Source organism: Protopterus annectens, chromosome 1.part0, assembly GCF_019279795.1.
Source record: "Protopterus annectens isolate FY-2018-M chromosome 1.part0, PAN1.0, whole genome shotgun sequence".
NCBI classification, from domain to species: domain Eukaryota; kingdom Metazoa; phylum Chordata; order Ceratodontiformes; family Protopteridae; genus Protopterus; species Protopterus annectens.
The window spans coordinates 1667817564-1667839839 of NC_056725.1; the positions used below are offsets into that span (position 1 = coordinate 1667817564).

Here is a 22276-nt window from a genome sequence, read left to right on the forward strand (position 1 = left end):
ATGCCATGGACTTTGCTCAGTTGGGTTTGACTTGGGGTTGCATTTATGTTTGTTGCACAGAATGGATAGCTAACTGAGTCTTTCTCACTATGTTGATTTTATACATATGTATTACATATGAAAATTTGGGATGTTTTTCTACATGCTCATTTCCGAAGGCTTTTTTCAGTTAGTATTCTAAGTCATGCATTCACATCATAGATATTGCATTCCTGCTTGTTGCTCTACTTGTGTGTCTATATAATTGCCCTGTTGACTGTTTTGTACAGTGGATAAGTGACCAGTTTGATGACAGTTATTGTACACAATGCACAGCTGTATATTGCAGGTATCATTCCTATAAGCCAAAAATGCCATTGGTGGACACCTCACACAGGTTCTGCTTGTTTCTACATTTTTGACTAACAGTATGAAGGTCTATCAGTTATGTTTATCTTCTAAAATATTTGTTCATATAATACAGGTTCCACTCTTACCTTTACATTACTGCAAGTACAAGTCATGTCCTTTGGGGCTGTGTCTGTCTGATGCTGTCTGTGCACAGCTATTAAGTAAAGTTTGTGGACTTTGCCTGGCATCAGTTTTAATATTTGTATTTGCTTAGGTTGTTATGTGTATTCCTTCGCTGGTGAGTGTCTGTGTTACTGTTTGTTTCTTAAGTGGTGAGTGTGTATACTATCCTTTGCCTCTTAGCCAGGGTAAGGGCATATTGTTTACAGTTACATATGCTGTCTCCCTCTGTAGTTGTAGGTTCTCCCTCAGAATCCTCATCTGTATGCGGTGGAGGTGCTGACCCTGCCTGTGGTCCAGGAATGTGTGGTCCTGGGCCTTGTCGCTATTGGACTGTTTCCTCAAGACGATATTCTGCAACATGCCACAGACTGTGAGAATTTCTGGACTTGGATCATACTGCAGGGCACCCCCTGATGTGTCTAGACAATGGAAATGTGACTTCAGCATGCCAAACACATGCTCTATGATGTTTCTAGTTTGAGCATGGCCTCATTGTATCTTTCTTCTGTGGACGTGCGCACATTTCTGATGGATGTCATGGGCCATGGATTCAGTGCATAACACCAGTAGATAGCCTTATGGAACATCACCCCTAGAAAATGTTTTGTAAATCTGAGAGGCGTGCCATATGTGTGAGTCGTGGTAACTGCCTGGGTTGCCTGCACACACATTGAGGATGAACTGTCAGGCATTACAGACAATCTGGCAGTTGACTGGGTGGAACCCATTCCTGTTGATGTATGTCCTTCCCTGTTCACCAGGTGGGACTTTTATTTCTGAGTGCATTCTATGGTCCCCAAAACTTCAGGGAAATGTGCTACAGCATAAAATTTCTGTATTGTTCTTGCTCTCTCCTCTGATGTACATGGAAAATAGATGTTCTCCCTTGTATGTTTTAGCACAGCATTAAGACATTGGGGCAATATTCTGGAGGCTGAGGCCTATGACATCCGTAGTATATCCCTTGTGTGTCTGTAATGTATCAGTAGCTAATATCCTTAACAGTATACATACTTGAGTTTCCACTAGTACAATATCTACTCAGTCCCCCTAGGTCTGAGGTAGGGGTGGCAGAAGTTGTAGAGTTCCTGTAGTGGTTCTCTATCAACTCCATTATTCTGTATCACTCTACTGTTCTTCACCAAGCAGTCCATGATATGTTATATGGGGTCTAAACACCCTTCTTCTCCTTGGATGAGGTGTATCAGCACCATTAGTAGCATAGATTTTTTTATTTTGTTTTATATTTGTTGACCAGGAATAGATCGACTGAGCTGAAAATAGCCCCTTTTCAGTGGAGGCATGGGGAGAAAAGCTCCAAAACATTATACAATACAATGAGGGATAAAAATCACAGAAGAAAATATTAAAAAAAGATAATTTCAAGTGTTAGCTACATTATACAAATATCATATATTTACAATTCATCATTAATATGCAGGAAATGTGAGAAAAGACATTATTTCAGTATTAAGGTATTAGTTCTATATAAACATTAGTTGCTTTCAGGTGACGGTTTAGAAGAGGTATTTCGAAAGAGAAGAGTTAAGCTAAAGCATTGGAAATCTAAGTTTAAAACAGACTAGTAGGCAAGACTAGGAGGGGTAGAAGTGTTGAAATAGTAGAGTGTAGAGGATACGTTAGGAATAGTGTTCAATTAGTGGATACTTTAGGGATGGGAGACAGTTTATGGTGGGTAGGAGCAGAGGCAGGACCAGAGAGTTTTTAAGTGTTCTTTAGCAGCTGCTTTGAATTGTTTTGGTTGATTTGGTAATCTAATTTTAAGTGTAAGTTTGTTCCATGCAATGATAGGATGGTAGCTATATAAGCTGCATCTCATATTAGTCCCAGGTTTATAGATAAGTAGTAGGTCTTGGTCTGAGCGGTGGAGTGATCTAGTTGGAGAGTAGTGGGATATAAAGGAGGAGAAGTTAGGGCAAAAGAACGGGTGGTGTAGCACAGAGTGTATAAACTGAAGCTGAGAAAGAAGAAGCACGTTGGGTAGTTCCAGACAGTTTAGGTGCTTAAATGAGACACAGTGATTAGTTTTATAAGTATGTTGAGCAGAGAATGTTTTGCTAGGAGTGTGGCGTTAAGGTTTGTAGGTGGTACATCAGTTGCATTGTTGCTTCACAGCAAGAGGTTCTCCGGTTAGATTCTCAGCTAGTGTGTGGGGAGTGCCTTCTGTGTGGAGTCTGCATGTCCTCTCTGTGGTCGAGTGGCCTCCGAAAGACATGTGTGAATGGGCATGCCTTCGCTGAAGGTTGGGCATTGGGCTGGCAACTTGGCACCATAAAACTCTACTGCCAATCATTAGCGGACCAGAGTTCTGCTGTGGAGACCCCTAACCGGGAAAAGCCGAAAAGACAAACAACAACAACATAGTAGACTGGGTAGAAGGTAGGTAGGTATGAGACAGGATTACTTTAGCTTTGGAAGTAAGAAACTTTCTGTTTCTATATAGAAGGCCTAGTTTCAGATGGGTCTTTCTGATACAGCTGTTGATGTGCAAGTGAAATTTAAGTTGATTGCCTGTGGTGATGCCTAGGAGTTTGGTGCTAGCTTCGAGTACTATTGGAGTCTTATTGAGAGACAGTATAGTGAAAGTAGATTTGAGATGGTTAAGAGTTTTTGGGAGAAAGAGTAAGAGTTTAGTTTGTTTGAGATTCAGGATTAGTGGGTTGTTGGTGAGCCAGGTTTCCACTAATGTAAAGGCCACCTGAGTAGTAGAGATGAGACCAGAGGGAGATTCAGAGACAGTGATCACAATAGAATCATCTGCATATTGTACAAAAGATAACTGAGAGCAAGAAGTATAGAGTAGATTGGTGAAAATATTAAATAGCAATGTTCCCAATATGGATCCTTGGGGAATGCCCATTTTTACAGGGAGGGAGGGGGAGAGTGCGGAAAGCCATTTCACTGATTGGAATCGATCAGAGTGATAGCTACAATACCAAGAGACAGTTGCAGGGGAGAAGTTACGATTAGTCAGTTTAGCCAGAAGTAGAGAGTGTGAGATGGTATCAAAGGTCTAGAAATAAACAGGAGACAAGTTTGTTGTTATCATGAGCCAGGCAAATAGTGTTGGTAAAGGAGATAAGGGCAGTGGTTGTAGTGTGTTTTGGGTGGAAACCATGCTGAGTAGGAGTAAGTAGGTTTTCCTGTACTAGGATTTGAGCCTGTTGAATATACATATGCAAGACAGTAGGAGCAGACCCTAACATTGTTTTTTTTTTTTTTTTTATAAGAGTGATGGTGGCTGTCTTCCAATAGGTTTTGGAGGTCATGGCAGAGAGCCACAACAAGTGTACATGATTCATTTATAGCTTCATGCATGACTCTGCCATCTTGGATTGGTTAATTAACATGTAATTTGGCTAGGTATGCTTTCATTAGCATGTATTGCTGTTTACCTTTGTTTAACAGCTCTACATGACATATATAGCTGTTTAATGAATACAAAATAGCAGGCTAGCATGTACATGTCATATAGCAGTGTGAAGTTTAGCTATTTATGAATCCTTCCCAATGTGTTTCACTTCAAAATGTAGCTAAAAGACATCTGGCAAAGCATCACAAATACGAATGCTTCAGGGATGCTGGTTAACCTTGTACCCATTCTTTTGGTCATGTGATCAACTATAGCAACAGGAGTTTTTGTACTAAAACTATGCATGTCATTCAAGTGTACCTCATTATGAGGAACATTCATCATTTTGAGTCTTAGAAAGTCCATGGTCCTCAGTTTTTCAGATTCTTTGATGGGCTACTTCACCCAGCTTATCTCCCAGTCCCTGATGAAAACTCCATTCACTGAAGCTGCTGCATAGAAAACAGCAAAAACCATTTCAGGTGAAAAGCAGAAAAAAAGAAGCAGTGGAAGAGCAATAAAATGAAAGATCAGATTTGTTTCTGTATCCTGCATATGTAATGGTGGGGTCTGTGACGTTCACATCTCCTGGCACTAACGTATACTGACTCTTGAGAATGCGTAACTATCAGTGTTGTGCAAAACTGCTTCCCATAATCTCTGATTGCATAATCTCAGTTTATATAGCTATTTCAACGAACTGCAGATTTGACAAGAATTTTCACGGACTTAGATATGGACTACTCTCATTTTTTGACATATGCCTCTGCCATGTCTAAACATAAAGTTCCTTCAACTGCAGCTGTTTTCAGTGCATTGAACATACAATCTACAGTTTTCACTTTCTGATAACTGATAGGACGTGTTTCTTATTTTTAACCAGGTTACAAGCATGTATCCATTTTTTAACCTGTCTCACTGTCATAGATAGAGCTTGCTCTTTCAAGCATTATCCTAAATAACTTACTAAAAACTATGCATTTCTTATTATAGGGCTCCTGTCAAACTGCTGAATCTGAAAATATTCAGTTGCAGTTCACTGACACAAACTGCTCACATGAGAACGTCTTTAAACTCCAGAAGTGAAAGTAACTATATGTTGTGTAGGGATCTATGCACTTACATTCCAGTGTTGGGGGGTACATCCTAACACCCCTATTATGTAATTATTCAAGCACCAAGATGATATGCCTTTAGGGAACAGGGCAATCCTTGATCCATCACACATAAAGAACTTGCACATATGCATATCTACCTGATATGAGGAAATGCCAACAGAAGCAGTTAATTATGAAAACATATGACATCTTAAATCAAATCATATGAAATGGCATATTTCTGTTATTATTATGGTTTCTTTAATAACTATCATATTGATATTAAAGCAACTGATTTTGCTTATTCCTTTAGCCTATTTATAATTCAGTATGTATCAGCTTTTGTCTTTATTTGTGCATTTCGTCTGTTTTTTATTGAACATACTAAAAATAACAGACATTTCAAAAGAGTGCATGTTTTATTGCAATAAAATCAATGTATTTCATTATCGTTCAGTAACTTTAAAATGTCAATTTAAAATGTATTGCCATTGTACTTACAAATCTGAAACTGATGAAATCAGAATGAGATTGAGTTTTTTTTAATTTACTAGGTCAGTTCTTTCTACAAGTAATATAATTTATTATTTTAGCATTCCAGTGGAACTCTAATCCCATCAGCTGCTGTAAAAGTATAAGAAACAAGCCATTTCCAATACACAAACTAGAGAACTTCACATTCCAAACAAAAGATAGTCATTGCAGAATTGAAGCTATCGTGTGAGTATGACTTCGATTTTCATTGCTTTGAAAATGGAAAAACATTGCTTTATTTAACTTAAACTGAACAAAAGTTAGGTGAATACAATTATCTTTGCTTAGTAAGTGAACAATCTAATTTGAAAAATAAAATATTAATGAATGACTCCAGAAATAAGCAGATACATGTTCTCTTATACTACCAAATTTAAAATATTATCCTTGGAAAGAAACAGTGAGATACTTCTTTACCAGTTTTGAGAAAAAATATATGGCTAAAATACTATATCATTTTTCAGGCAACAATGTAAGTGAGTATGTGTGTGTGTGTGTGTGTGTGTGTGTGTGTGTGTGTGTGTGTGTGTGTGTGTGTGTGCATATGTTAGTTTGTATCTGTCTGTCTGTGTCCATCTGTATGTCTGTTTCTCAGTGTGTGTGTGTGTGTGTGTGACTGTAGTGGCTAACTAAGTAACCAATATCATACATCCTGACATATTAAGCCAAATGTGTAAGCAGGAATATATAGGCTTTTTAGAAAAGTAAAATATCAAAATATGAAATAGAGTTGGTCAGTGCTTGCCCTAAAACCTCAGTTCTGTTTTACTATCAATGATTAAAATAGCTGTTTTTCTAAAAACAGCTTTTTTTAAGAGACCCCAACAAAGTGCATGCATATTTCTTCTGCAATGTGCCGTTTATTTGTCATTACTGTTATTTATTATATCCTAAATCAATGATATACTGCACTGAGGGTATTAGATATGCTGTTCTTATATAAGGGTAGAAATTCAGTGCACTTGTCCACTCCACTAATTATAACCTATTTTAAGTTTACTGATGTTAGGTTCAGGTTTAATGACAGAAAATGATAGTAGTAAAACTGGCGAATTAATTTCATAACACTGGCAGAAACCAAAACAGGCAGCAAGCTGTAGAATTCCAAACAGTTTAATGTTAGCGCTTTCGTTCAGGAAATACATGAACTTCTTCAGACGAAGAAACCCCAAGAATCCTCAGTTAAAATAATACCATCAATTAAGATGAAATAATTAATTATAAAGCAAATTAACATGATTTAAGAAATTTAAAGAGCTAGTATTATACTAAATAAAATATATATATATGAATAAATATAATACTTTTTTAAAATCAACAATTTTAAAACCACAACACATTAGGCATATTACTTATTTCTTTATATGTATAAGTAAACCTAAATATTGCTAAATGCTGGATGGCAACTTAAACAGGTCAAACAAGTGGAAATATAAAATTCATATAAATATATAAATAAATATATATAAATAAATATACATAAATTCATTCAACTAATGGAATAGTTGTTATACAACCAAACTTCATCTTTGAAGAGCTTTCAATTTCAAAATGCATTTTATCGAACCGTATTCATTAAACCCTGGTGGAACATGTGCATATGTTTTAATTTGCCAAACAAATTCCTGTTCTTCAAGTTTTAATTCCCAGGGCCCACCTCTAATTTTCCTAACTACTTGTTGTAATACTGTAAAATGGAATTTGTGTGTAGGGTGTTCTAAAATGTGCCTAGCCAAAGCATTTGTGGTATTACCCCTACTAATATGATATTGGTGTTCGTAAATCCTCTACTTAAACATTCTTTCAGTTTTACCAATACAGCAGCTTTAGCAACATTGACATAAAGCAGCATATACTACTCCTCCCGTTTTACAGTTAAATTTTCCATTAATGGTGTAGATTTTATTACATATGCAAACTTTATCAGTTACCATAATGTGCTGGCACTGCTGACATCTCCCACACTTTCTCATCCCCCAGTTATTGAGGCATTTTTGATTGCTCCTTTCCAACAAATCTTTAAAATGTAAGCCTCTTCTATAAGTAACATGGGGTCTATCTCCCAATTTCATATTTATGGCGTTATCGTCTGATATTATAGCCCAGTTTTTATTTATAATATTCTTAATAGCATTTGCATCAATAGAGAAAGTAGTAAGAAAATGTATTCTGTCATCATAGTTCTAATGGCATTCTCCATATATTCATCAGAAGAAATATCAGATGTTGCTTCTCCATAACCTCTGCATAGAATAGGTTTAAAATGGCCAGTAGTACAAGTATATGAGTACAATGCATAACATACACTCCACACAACAGCTAGCATCTAATTCAATTCCTACAATATCTGACTATCCAAGAGCTCCCCAATTTTTCAGCTCCAGTGATACTAATGTTATTTCTAACTCTACAGAAGAGCCCCAGCTTATATCCATCTGTAATAATTTGAAATGTTTTGATCAAAAAGTGTCAGAAACTTCAATTGGAAGTTTCTTACTTCCAGGAGTGTATAGCAAAGTAAATTGTACCTAAGGGACTTCGCCAATGGCGCTATCCAGTCGGTCTCATTAATAAATCACCCTTTCATTTGGAGCTACTCGGCTTATTTGATAAGCGAGGTTTTGATTTTTTAGAAATGCTCATCACACAATACATTTTGCAAATTGACATTTTGAGAAGTGATTTAAAAATTTTGGTGCATCAAATAATAACAGATACTGATTTCCAGCAATATAAATATGACTATGCTCGTATTTTTACAAGCATAGATCATACAATAAGCAGAGCGGCCGAAGTTAAAAAGAAGAAAATTAAAAGAGATGTAACTGCATATACTAATGGGAACGCCTATCCAGCCCCATTGAATTCAACACATTTTATTCCCCTTGACAACAGTAGTGAGGGCGAGGCTTCATATACTTTGCAATGCCCCCAACTAAGCTCACCTGACCAGACTAATGATGACAGCATGTTACAGACGCCTTTATCAAGGCACAGTGAATGGGTTAGGGAAAATCAGCAAAGAGCCAATGGACAATACTTAAATGAACCCCAAAATAATGGTCCTTTTACTAACCAGGATTTTCAGGTGGTCAGAAGCAAACGATAGAATCCACAACAACAAGGGAGGAATGGGGGATATCAATGGAAGAAGCAGAATCGCAATAGGAGATAAATAAGGTACCAGACATTATTAACATCAGCAGTGAAATAGTAGAGTTACAGGCTAGAGGATTAACTTTCATACCAGATAAGAGAGCTAACATAGCAAGAACTATCATTGACTTAAAGTTTTATATATATATATATATATATATATATATATATATATATATATATATATATAATTAATTAATTTAGCAGTTCTGTTTGGGAATGGATCTGCCATACAAAATAATTTGCGTATATCTAGTGTTTTCAACCCTCCTATTAAGGAGTCTCTTGCCATATTCAAATGTATTTGTGAGATGGACATAAGGTCTTTACTGGCAAAAAAACAACAGAGACAAGTTAAGAAAAATATGACAGTTGATGAATTTGAACTACTTAACTTGTTGAAAATCTGCCATGTTAGGGTAACAAAGCCAGATAAAGGTGGTGTCCTTGTGTTCATGGACGAGGTGGACTATATTAACAAAATGTCAAATGTTTTATATACTGATTGTTATTCCAAAGTTAGCTTAAATGAAGTGAATAGTGCACATTGTCAATCTGTTTTTTTTAAAACAGTATTGACATAGACATATACAATTACCTATGTATGCCAGCACATTAGAAACCATTAGAAACTATGATGATAGAATAAATTTTCTTACTACTTTCTCTATTGATGCATATGCTATTAAGAATATTATGAATAAAAACTGGGCTATAATATCAGAGGATAACGCCATAAATATGAAATTGGGAGATAGGCCCCATGTTACCTATAGAAGAGGCCTACATTTCAAATATTTGTTGGAAAAGAACAATCAAAAATGCCTCCCAAAATCCACAAAAACATAATGGACCCACCTTTTAGGCCAATTTTGGATGGTAGGAGATCCATTACTTATGCATGTGCTAAATATGTAGACAGTAAACTTAAGCCATTTATTTGCAGTGAACCCCAGATTTGTAAGGATTCATGGGGATTTTTAGAGAATATTAATTCTCTTGAATTTAATGGAGAGTTTAATTTTTTAACGGTAGATATAAAGGATCTGTATACCGTCATACCTCACAAGGTTGGCATAGAATGGGTTAGTGAATTCCTATTTTTGAAAGGAATGGACCAGCAAGAGATAAATGTAATTGCATCCTTATTAGATCTAGTTTTCAATAATAAGTTTATGCTCTTTGACAAAGAATTCTCTTTGCAAAAAACTGGAGTAGCCATGGGCTCCCAATGCGGAGGCAGTTTTGCAAATTCAGTCATAATATTTTAGGGTTGGGAGGGTGGCCTAATGGTTAATGTGTTTGCCTTACAAACACAGGATACAGGGTTCAAGTCTCATATGGGATAATTGGCTAGGCTTAAAATGGCTCACAAGGACAGTTAGCCTCTTGCTAACCTATGAAAGACATTTCCTATTTCAGAACCCCATTTTTAAAGAAAATCTAAAATGGTATACCAGATATCAGGACATGTTTTTATGTGGAAAGGAAGTTTAGATTCAGTAACAACTTTTATTAATGAAATCTCTAAATTCACAGACTTCCTAGATTTCACTTTTGAGTTCAATACAGACTCCATTAATTTTCTGGATGTGTAACTATCCAAAGATAGATCCAACAATAGATTCAAGGCTAGTATTTTTAGGAAACCTACTTATTCAAATGCTTTTCTACATTTTAGTAGTAGCCACCCATTGCACCATAAAAGGGCGGTTATTATAGGTCAACTGGTTAGGGCAGCCAGAATGGTTTCATCAGAGGCTGACTTTCTGATTAAATGTAATACATTGAAAGTCATGTTTCAGGAAAGGGGCTACCCAGAACAGCTTTTTCAACAATTTTTTGATGAAGTTGTTACTAAAGGACTACTGGCCATTTTAAACCTATTCTATGTAGAGGTTATGGAGAAGCAATATATAATATTTCTTCTGATGAATATATGGAGAACACCATTAGAAACTATGATGATAGAACATATTTTCTTACTACTTTCTCTATTGATGCATATGCTATTAAGAATATTATAAATTAAAACTGGGCTATAATATCAGAGGATAATGCCATAAATATGAAATTGGGAGATAGGCCCCATGTTACCTATAGAAGAGGCCTACATTTCAAATATTTGTTGGAAAAGAACAATCAAAAATGCCTCAATAACTGAGGGATGAGAAAGTGTGGGAGATGTCAGCAGTGTCAGCGCATTATGGTAACTAATAAAGTTTGCCTATGTAATAAAATCTACATCATTAATGGAAAATTTAACTGTGAAGCAGGAAGAGTACTATATGCTGCTTTATGTCAATGTTGCTAAAGCTACTATATTGGTAAAACTGAAAGAATGTTTAAGGAGAGGATTTACGAACACCAATATCATATTAGTAGGGGTAATACCACAAATGCTTTGGCTAGACACATTTTATAACACCCCACACACAAATTCAATTTTACAGTATTACAACAAATAGGAACATTACAGGTGGGCCCTGAGAATTAAAACTTGAAGAACAGGAACTTGTTTAGCAAATTAAAACATATGCACATTTTCCACCAGGGCTTAATGAATACTGTTTGATAAAATGTATTTTGAAATTGAAAGCTCTTCAAAGATGAAGTTTGGTTGTATAACAACTATTCCATTAGTTAAATTAATTTATGTATATTTATTTATATATATATATATTTATTTATATATTTATATGAATTTTATATTTCCACTTGTTTGACCTGTTTAAGTTGCCATCCAGCATTTAGCAATATTTAGGTTTACTTATACATATAAAGAAATAAGTAATATGCCTAATGTGTTGCGGTTTTAAAATTGTTGATTTTAAAAAAGTATTATATTTATTCATATATATTTTTTATTTAGTATAATACTGTCTCATTAAATTTCTTAAATCATGTTAATTTGCTTTATAATTAATTATTTCATCTTAACTGATGGTACTATTTTAACTGAGGATTTTTGGGGTTTCTTTGTCTGAAGAAGTTCATGTATTTCCTGAACGAAAGCGCTAACAATAATCTCGTTGGAATTCTACAACTTGCTGCCTATTTTTGTTTTTGGTTACAAGTTTATTTTTTGTTTTATAACACTGGCAGAGAGAGAGAGAGAAAACAGTCTCAGCCACCCCTCTCTAGCTGTATAAAACTGTAAAATCCAAGATGACTTGCAATGATGAGGCATTGAATTGATTTGGGGTCCACTATGCCCGGACGATGTAATAAAGATACAGTAACATTCTATATTAATAAGTTTTATTACGTATTATAAGCATAGTGACAAAACTGCACAAAGGATTTGACAGGATTGTTGAGTCTGGCGAAAGTCCTAGGACACAGCAGCTCCATGTGAATGTTGAACCTAGTACTGCAATACCAGGTCCAATACATAGGTAGAGCTGCATGGCCATAAAGTCACTCAGCACAAGAGCTTTACCTGTAGGGTTGACTGCTGAATTCAGGCATGTCAGATTCGGTCAGCATGGGCAATACATGCTTGTTATGTAAGGGCAGAAACACCAACACCATAACTTTAAGTATAATCCTAAAATGAATCTGCACAGAGTGCATACTATGTAGCATGGAAGTAATATGTTGGTAATGTGTGTAACAATAAATATCCTGACAACAGAGTTTTGTACCAGCTGTAATCGGACAAGTTCAGTGTAGGAGAATCCAAGATAAAGGGCATTGCAGTAATCTTGCCATGATGAGATCAAGGCATGAACGACTACTGAGAGATCAAAAGTACTTTATCCTAGATGTGATTCTTAGGTATAAGCAAAATGATTTAACAATTGCTGATACTTGATCCCCAAGAGTCAGCCTTTGATCTAGGATAGCTTCTGAACTGTGCACTGTTCCAACACTTTCAAGCTTTTTACTATCATAAAATATATATTTTTGGAGAGAAGGGACAGAAGAATCTCTCAAAGTAGCACAAATTGCCATAGCCTCAGGTTTGGAGGTGTTCAATTTCAGACGATTACAGGAAAGCCACAGATGTATGGCTTTAAGATGGTCTGCTAGGGAATACACACTTGCCATCTCATATCAAGGAAAGGAGAGATATATCTTGTCGCTTTCCCCACAACTATGATAAGCAAGACACACAATGGAAGCACGGGTACTGTAAAAAGTAGGAGGCCTAGAACTGAATGATGACGACTCCACAATGCATTGGTTAAGACAACGATGTATTCAACCCTCAGCTCACCACTTGGAAACAGTCTGATAAATGTGATATAAACCAATCCAAAATTGTTCAGGAGAGCCGATAGTAAGATTTTAAATGTTCAATCAATAAGACATGATCAACAATTTCAAATGCTGCTGGGAGTTCCTGGAGGACCAACAGAGAGTACAAAAGCTGATCTCTGGCCATCAGGAGATCACAATATAACGTAGCCTGAAATATTATGGTATGACAGACCAGCAAATCATCGATTAAAACTGGGTTGACAAGGTTCTACTCCACAGTATATGTGATATACTCAAGTCACATGTGCTGTCCAGGGATTGTGTTGTTCCATTGTTTCACTGGTCACCAAGCTACATGTAGCTTTAGCAATTCTAGATTTCTGGTGACCAGCAAGTGCAGGTGACACTTTTGATCTCTAAGTCCTCTGTCCTGAGGATCCTAGAAATTTCTGGATGTATTACTGCAACATACAAGTTATCATATATGGTTTACAAGATAACACAGGAGAGAGATACCACCATGCATGAATACTATGACATCACCCACCTTCCTACAGTACTGAGTACCACTGAATACATACATGACCACAATTAAAGCACCACCTGGTCCAGATGCCTCTGTAAACTGAAAAAGTTACCATTCCTTTAACTAGCTGCTGGTCTGCAGTTCTGACAGTTTTATTACCAGTGTGCTTGTGTGGTGCACTGGAAATGTGCCTGATTCCATCATCTGTTAAATGCACGACCTCAACCCACACCCCTCAGCTGTCCATATTTTGTTTTCAAACATTTGCTCCATCCCTCTTAAAATTGAAAATTGTTTTGAGAAACTCTAATTTAATAGTAGCACCATTTCAGTATTTCAATCCAATCTGGGATTATAAACCTGACCTCTAACCAATTCATCCAATTCTTTCCTAAATAACTGCAAATATCCACTCCCTTATTCTTAAAAGAGCAGCATTCCACAGCGGTTTTGCTTTTATATGGATACTATTTTCCTTTCTGTCTTTATATATCCTGGATATCTCTACTAATTTGCCATTATTTCTAGCTTTCTGCATATGCATATTAAATTCAACTCCCACTCACGTTGCCATTACAGTGTTTTTTTTTTTTTTTTTACATTTATAGATCAGTATGCGGTTGACTCTTACAGTTCTTTACCCTATAATGAACAAACATAATCTCTGTAATATGTTCTAGTAACTCACATGCCTTAACTCGGTGATTTGTTTTGTAAACAACATTTGAATTCTTTCTAACCCATGAATCTGACCAATGTTACAGCCACAAACTGCCAGACAATATTCTATGTCTGGTCTTACAACTGCTTTATATAATGGCAGTAGGATTAATTTTCTTACTTGAAATATTATGAAACTATACTTAATAACTGCATAACTCTTATTACCATCAGTAAGTTGACATCAAAACCCAAATATCTATTAACAATGATCCCCAGGTCCCTAACTATATCATATGTAAGAATTAGGGTACCACCTCTTGTATACTAATATAAGCAATTCTTAGTTCCAAAGTGGGGGATCTTAGACTTCTTAACATTAAAATCAATAATATTTAAAGTTGGCCATATCTGTATTTTGCCAAATTATCCCTGAAGTATTGCTTGTTCAATATTGTTGTAAAGGGACACTAATTTGTTTTTTTTTCTCTATCTTTTGGGCTGTCTGTAAATCTAGAGGTAAAAGTTGAGAGGTATTCCTTCACCTCTGCTTCTACAAGTTGACTTTCCTGAAGAACATCTTCTTGGTAATTGGAGGAAACAGACTGCTGTCATATATTCTGTACACAGGAGGGGTAGATAACCTCACCAGTTTTCAGTAATGGAGTTGATGCTGGATGTTCTTTAGTCATGGTTGCTGAAACTAGTCTGGTATCTATGAGTCACAGCTGAATAGTTCTAAAATGCTGCCAATGCCCAGTTCCATACAGTGATGGAGCATGTATTTGGTCTACATATGGCTGGCTTTGCATAGACTGATGCCTTAGAAGAACTGTAGTAATTATCTGAGAAGTAATTCTTAACTATGTGCACCATGCTCCATGATTGTATCAAAGCAAATTGTCCAGACTGTGGCTCTGGTGTTCTAAAATTGTACTATCACTGCATATAGTACTAAGTCATATTTCTCAGAGGGTAATAGAGGTCTAAGGAGCCAATAATTCTAATAGAAAATATGCACCCCAGCCAGCAGTGCCGCAGCAACTTTTATTAAGAAATGAGAAAGGCAATGGTAACCAGGATGACCAGAGAAATGGTGAATTCCTCCATGTACACAGACCCCAACAGATGTTAGATTTGGTCAGACAGCAATGTCTAGTACTGAACTTTATACTATGACAGAATACAAGTGGCACAGCCACAGAAAGCAAAGTGATGCATAAATTATTGGAGGGCCAGTGTTGGAACAAGTTCAAAATATGCAGTACAGTGCATGGGCAGTTCAGTCTCTGCAACATACACCATCACAAAGTAGCATGGATAGAATGGTATGGCATGAGCCATCAATCATCATTTGCATGGACATTGCATATGACTGTTTATATTTTACATATGTTAATACCTACCCATAGGAAGTACATGTTATGTAGTGTACCTCTTTCTAGAACAAGAATAAAGACCTCATGGAGGTTGGAAACACATGCAGTGTCTGTAATATTTATTGAGTATCCTGACAAACCTCCAAATGTTAAGCAGAAATGAAATTAATTTATAGAAGTGAAGAAATAAATCTGTTTTCAAAAAAATAAATATTCAGAAGTAGCAAACCATAATCTGTTGGTAGAAGAGTGGCCCAGCTGCAGCCACCAGGAATTCACATGCTTTGTAGAAAGAGTGGAAAGTTTGTCCACAAGGAAGTCCAGAAATCTGATTTATTCTTCAGTGTGAGTGGAATGGATTAAAAGCCTAAAAAGGTGATTTTACCTGATAAGGGACCTTGTTTATATTCTATTATTCAGCTGATTGCAGTGTAGCCTTCATCCTCCTCTAACAAAAAAAATAAATAAATAAAAAATATAGGTAAGAACAAGCACAGTGTAGTCTGGAAAGACTCAGACTTACTGTAAAAAATACAGAACCTATGTTTTTTTTGGTTAAAACGTCTCTTTTGAAGAGTTCTTTATAACACCCCTTTATATTTTCAATGTTCATGCTATCCACATCTTCAGAGCATCTACTAGGGGTCTTTTCTATTCTTTTACCATACTTTTTATCTGTAAGTAAATGGTTAGCCACATTATATCTTACTCTACTCCCACCTCCTTCCATTATCAAGGCACACACCCCTTTGTAACCATGTTTTCCAAAATTATACAGTGAGTCCATACATCCCCTCCACTTTCTTATCCTCACCACTATAACTATTCAGAACATGTGACTTAAGCCCACAGCATGGTTTTCCATTATCCTAATGTCATTACAAATTTGCATCTCCAGAACTGTACTCAGTGTTATAAATGAAGCTTCATAAGGGAGTGACATTTTACTAAATCTTCCCATGCAATTTGGTGTCCTACTGGATCTGCACATCTCTAATGTCCATAACTCAGGAAGACTGGCAATTAGAGCTGTGACAAGGTTAACAGAATTTTTGCAAGTAATTTTGTTTTAGGGACATCTGGCAACCCCTTTTCCTAATATAGTTATGCATACTGCTACTACTGCTTATACCGTAACTATAATTTACATTCTGTAACGTATTTTTACCTCATGCTGAGTTAAGAAAATTATGTGTTGTTCAGGAAGACACTGCAGACCTCTTAAGAAAACAAGTACTATTTCCTTAAATTTCTTTATGACTGTTTGTCTATCTATGAGTGTGTGTGTGTGTGTGTGTGTGTGTGTGTGTGTGTGTGTGTGTGTGTGTGTGTGTGTGTGTGTGTGTGTGTGCGCGCGTGTGTACGTGTGTGTGCGTGTGTGTGTGTGTCTATGGGTGTGTGTGTGTGTGTGTGTGTGTGTGTGTGTGTGTGTGTGTGTGTGTGTGCGTGTGTGTGTGTGTGAGAGACAGAGAGAGAGAGAGAGAGAGAGAACATCTCCCCACTGCATGTTAAAAGGACACCTACAGAACATATTTGTCTGTTAGAATTACAATTTCCTCATGCCTCTTTGACCCTTTGTGAAACATGACTTACTACTAAATGCAGGGGTACCACAATTTTAGAACACCATTATTATGAGTTTGTTGCAGGTTTGACAGTCACAGCCTGTGAAAACCACACATTACAAAAATGTCTGAAGTATGAGTCTCACTTTGAAGAAATTTGTACTAAGGTTGTGCAACAATTTATTATTACAGTAACTCTCGACCTCTTACCTCAAGAATCAACAGGAAAGCTAAAAAAGTGTGAATAAATTGCCCTGAATCATAGCACATTTTAAATGCTGCCACACTTTGATTACATAGCTGATTGGAATGTGAAATTTGGTTATGCCTGGAATTTGGTTTCTTTCATTATCTCCTACTTGTAATTCTCATTAACCCATAAAAAAACTACACATTTCAGAGGGGCAGAGAATATTGCATATTCAAATCTGAGACTAGCTATGACAAGACAGGCACGCAAAAATAAAATGCATAGCTGAAGTGACACGATGAAAAATGGAGACAAACAAATTAGAGAGTTGTGTCTGAAAATCTAGATAAATTATATTTATGTATCAGTTTCACACCATAATTCTGCTGGGTGTTTATGTCAAAATCTGCATGAACTACTAAGCTGCTTTCTTAAAATCCAATAATCAGCTACCACAAAGCTAAACTAGCAAGCAACTGATTGAATTTTACCTGAGGTAAGCTGAGAATTTTTGGTTGCATTTTATGATTGTGGAGATGTAATATCCAATATTTGAAAGGATTGCTGAGAAGCAATATACAAAATTTTACTCTTGACCAAAAATAAATAAGTAGATAAACTGCATAGCCAGACGAATTAGCAAAGAACTGAAACTGATTTCATATGAATCAAAGAAAAAAATGGTCACGGGGAAGAAATATAATAAAATGCTCTCTATAAGACCGCCTTAAGCACTCCTTTCCAAATTGCTCTCAGAAGTGCTAACAAACTACTCAAACTAATTTTATCTGATCAACTTGAAACATGAATATTGCAAGAAAGTAAAATTCAGCATATGGGAACTATATAGGAAATAGACTGTGGCAGATGCAGTAGAAGTAGCTCTTCTGCTGAGACTTTCTTTTTAATATTTTAGAAGAACTGTGTACATCTGGTCTTTAATATTCATCAAGCAATGCTTTGATAGTGACCCATCTATATGCAAATCATAAAACAGTTTATTCAGTTGCATACTTTCCTATTGAAGCAATATGTTGCATTTGCACGTATACAAGCAAACACAAAGGGGACATGTGACATAGAGGGGAAAAAAAAAAAAAAAATATATATATATATATATTAATGCCTAGCTTCAGTGCTCATCTTCAGTGGTACACTTCTTCCTTGAAAGACTCATAGCAAATACTTCAACTTCAGAAAGTCTGCAAGCATATCCACCACAAAGCAACAGGGAACACATACTCAGTAAAAGACACAGGACTCAGTCAAGTGGTTTAGATAGCCCATACTTCAGTGCTGGCATGGAAGAACATTGATGGGCTGTTCCACAGGCTGTTTTCTATGGGTTTCTCCATGGTTGCCTATAGGCCATTTATTTGTGAGGTGCTGTAGTGCGGAATGTTTTACTAGATAGAAGTTTTGAGTATCAGGATCCTTCAGTGAGTCGAGAGTGGTGGACAGTTGTTTAAGTGTCACTGGCTAGAGCTTCTCAGACTCAGGATTCTTCAATAAGTCCAGGTATTTCGACAATTGTTTAAGTGTCACATTTCATGGTGTCATATTTTGAGCATAAGATATAGTTGTGTAGGAAGATGATGATGATGATTATTATGATAACAATGACAATCATGTAAACCAACCAGTTTGCTATATTCTGGACATGGCTCCTGGCTACAAATTCACTGATGCCTTAACTTCTTCCAGTTATTGATGATGCATGAGTCACTTTTAACCATGAGCAAAGTTGTCTTACCTGCAAAGTGTTTTCCTTTTCCTTTGGCCGTAGACAGAGCATGTTTAAATGATGAGAAGTTGGGGTGTTTTGGGGGGTTTCCAATGAAAATGGCTTCCAGTGTTCAACAAAACTTTTTATTCCCTAAACATATGTTATAGGATATTACTTAATCAACCACCAGATGCTCCTTTAGTCCATAAATAAATAAACAAATTGCTATAATAATAAATTATTAAACCACTCACTTCAAAATTCAGAGGATACATTTAGAAATTCTCACATTGCCTTCAGTTAGGGAAACCATCATAAAAAACTTCTCCAAAGCCAACTTCACACTTCTTAAAACAGAAGTGGCAAACTTCATAACACCCATACAGGCGGACAATAGAGGTATGACTGCTGAATCATACACAAATGCACTTTATAAGCACTTACACGAGTGCATATATCATGCTATCCCTAATAGAACCAAGATGTTATCTTCCAAAAAAAGGAAGCCAATCTGGTGGTCCTCTGCCATAAACAAACTCTACAACAGAAGAAAGAAACTGTTGCAAAAAAGAGTAAAATCCCATGACTGGAGGAACTCCCTGATCAACCTCAGTAAGAAGCTGAGATCCCTCATAAAATCCTCCAAAGCTAGTTAAGAAAACAAAATTGCCACTGACTCTAAAGACAACTACAAAGCATTCTATAGCTATGTCAAGAATCTCAATGGAAACACTCAGATCTGCTCTGAGTTACAGCACGATGGCACTAAATATACAGAACCAACTGATATTGCCAACATCCTAGCAGATAGGTTCAGTGCTAACTTTATCCCCCTCTCACACCCTAGAGGACCCATCTCTATACCGGAAGAATGCAAAGTTCCTATAATCATGGCTGCACAGGTAAAAAACACACTCTCCAAAGCCAAGAACACAGCATCCATAGGACCTGACAATATCCCAGGCTGCATTCTACACGAACTGCAGAATGAACTGGCACCCTACCTAAGTACCATGTTCAATCATAGCCTCACCTCAGGCTTTGTACCCACTGAATGGCGCACCGTGAAGGTTATCCCACTCCACAAAGGGGGAGCCATGATGGACCCTGGGAACTACTGCCCCATTAGCCTGATGAGCCTGGTCTGCAAGGCCATGGAACTTATCATCATGGAACTCATAAACAAAAACATTTGTAATCTCCAAACTCTGGACTCTACCCAGTGTGGATTTGTAAAAGGCAGATCATGTCTCATAAACCTGATTGATTTCTTTGAAGCAGTCACCAAAGCCATAGATGAGGGTAAAATGGTTCACATAACTTATCTAGATCTCGCCAAGGCTTTCAACACCATCTCCCACTCTGGAATTATAGATAAGCTCACTAAACTAGGTATAAATCCCTATGTCACAAGATGTGTTGCCAACTGGCTCATGGACAGAGCCCACACTGTGAAAGTAGCGGATTCCAAATCTGACTTCAGACCAGTGACAAGTGGAGTACCACAGGGTTCAGTCCTGGGTCCTCTCCTGTTTGGTATCTACTTCTCTGAAGTGCAGGTTAACACAGAAGGTCTTTGGCTAACAAAGTTTGCAGATGACTGCAAACTAAGAGCCATAATTGAAACTCCTAATGATGTGGACAAACTACAAAAGGGCCTCACTGAGACAGATACCTGGTGTCAAAGCCATGGCCTGAAACTCAATGCCAAAAAGTGTATTGTCATCCCCTTTGGTAAAAACTTTGTACCCATGAATCACCACATTGCTGGTAGTCTACTTAATTCCGAAAATGTGATAAGAGATCTTGGGACACATTTGGACAGTAGTCTCTCCTTTGATAATCACATTGCCACAGTGGTCAGGAAATCCTTCTACGTGGCTCATCTCATCACAAAAGGATTCTCATCCAGAAAAAAAGAGGTAATTGTTCCCCTCTACTCATCACTCATTAGACCCATTATAGAGTACAACACCCCTTTTGGTATGTACCTCACAAGACATCTACAATAACTGCAAAGACCACAGAAATACCTCACAAAGAGGATTACTGGCCTCAAACAGATGCCCTACACAGACGTCTCAAAAAACTACAGCTTTACTCCATCGCATATCGCCTATTCAGGGGCGATTTCTGCCTAACATACAAAGCTATGTCAAACCCAGAGCTGTTGGACATGCTCCACTTAAAGAAATCCCAATCCCTCTGAGCTACATGCTCTAGGGACCTAAACCTTGTCACCATAATAAACAGAACATGCTGGAGGGATAGATTCCTGTCCCAGAGACTTCCCATACTTAGGAACAGACTACCTATCTATGTCAAACAGAGCTCCTCATTAGCACTCTTCAAGAAAAATCTTGATGATTGGATGGGAAATGGGAAATACACCCTGGGGATCACTTCTGTGGCTCTTCTCGACAGGGGCACAGGAATATAATTTTATTGGGTGGCGAAAGCCAGGGTACATTTTTTTGGTTAGGTTTATATAGGCCCTAGGGCCGATAGCCTAGTACCTACCTATGAACCTATGAACCTATGAAAATGGCTTCCTCTGCCATCGTATAACCTGGTATATACTCATTTTATCTATCTTTATTGTCTAGTTTATATCTTACACCATTCAGACATGCCATCATCATTCCTCTTTCAAACATTCCAACCCCCAAAGAGTATGAAAACAATAGACCTTTTGTTTATTGCCCATAGTAAAAATGTTCAAAAGAACATAACTAAGTGCTAACTTTGGGAGCAACACACTGCAATGGTTTGAAAGTTACCTGGAATGTAGAACTTTTCAAGTATATATTAACAACTCCTTCCATGAGATGGACCAGAGTAACACAAGAGTCTGTTCTTGTCCCTCTTCTCTTCTCACTCTTTGTTAATGGCTTAACATATAACCTCATTTCAAGCATAATTGCTTTTGTTTAAGAACAGGTTTAATAGTAACCATTTTGTTAATACCAAGTTCACGGTCTGCCCTTAATTTTAATATCCAAGCATATTCCATTAACTCCCAATTATTATTCATATCACCTCCCATTAGGGTTTTATATAGTATGTCAATCACTCAAAATGTAAAATCATGCTGAGTACCATTTTAAGCTGTATGTTTGGCCAGAGCATTGGTCAGTACAGTTCTATGAATATCTAACCTATAGTGAATTGTACGGTCCCTTAGCCTTCTAGTTGATTTTTTGACATAAAAGCTTGAACAGCTTTTCCAGGTAGCTAAATAAACTATGTAAGGTGAGTTATATGTTGCTGCACAAAAATATTACTATTACATAATGCATTACAACATGAATATGTACCTAGTCTATTAAAATTCAAACATTTCTTACTAGA

At 36.8% G+C, this 22276-nt stretch overlaps 1 protein-coding gene across 1 annotated transcript in view; it reads left to right on the plus strand.

Annotated features, from left to right (window-relative positions):
- Positions 1 to 22276, plus strand: part of LOC122801822 (C-C motif chemokine 20-like) — a 110327-nt gene that overhangs the window by 58535 nt on the left and 29516 nt on the right. Inside the window, exon 2 of the mRNA XM_044071450.1 lies at positions 5577 to 5703. Within this exon, the coding sequence (XP_043927385.1) occupies positions 5577 to 5703 (127 nt within the window). The remainder of the gene's footprint in view (positions 1 to 5576; positions 5704 to 22276) is intronic.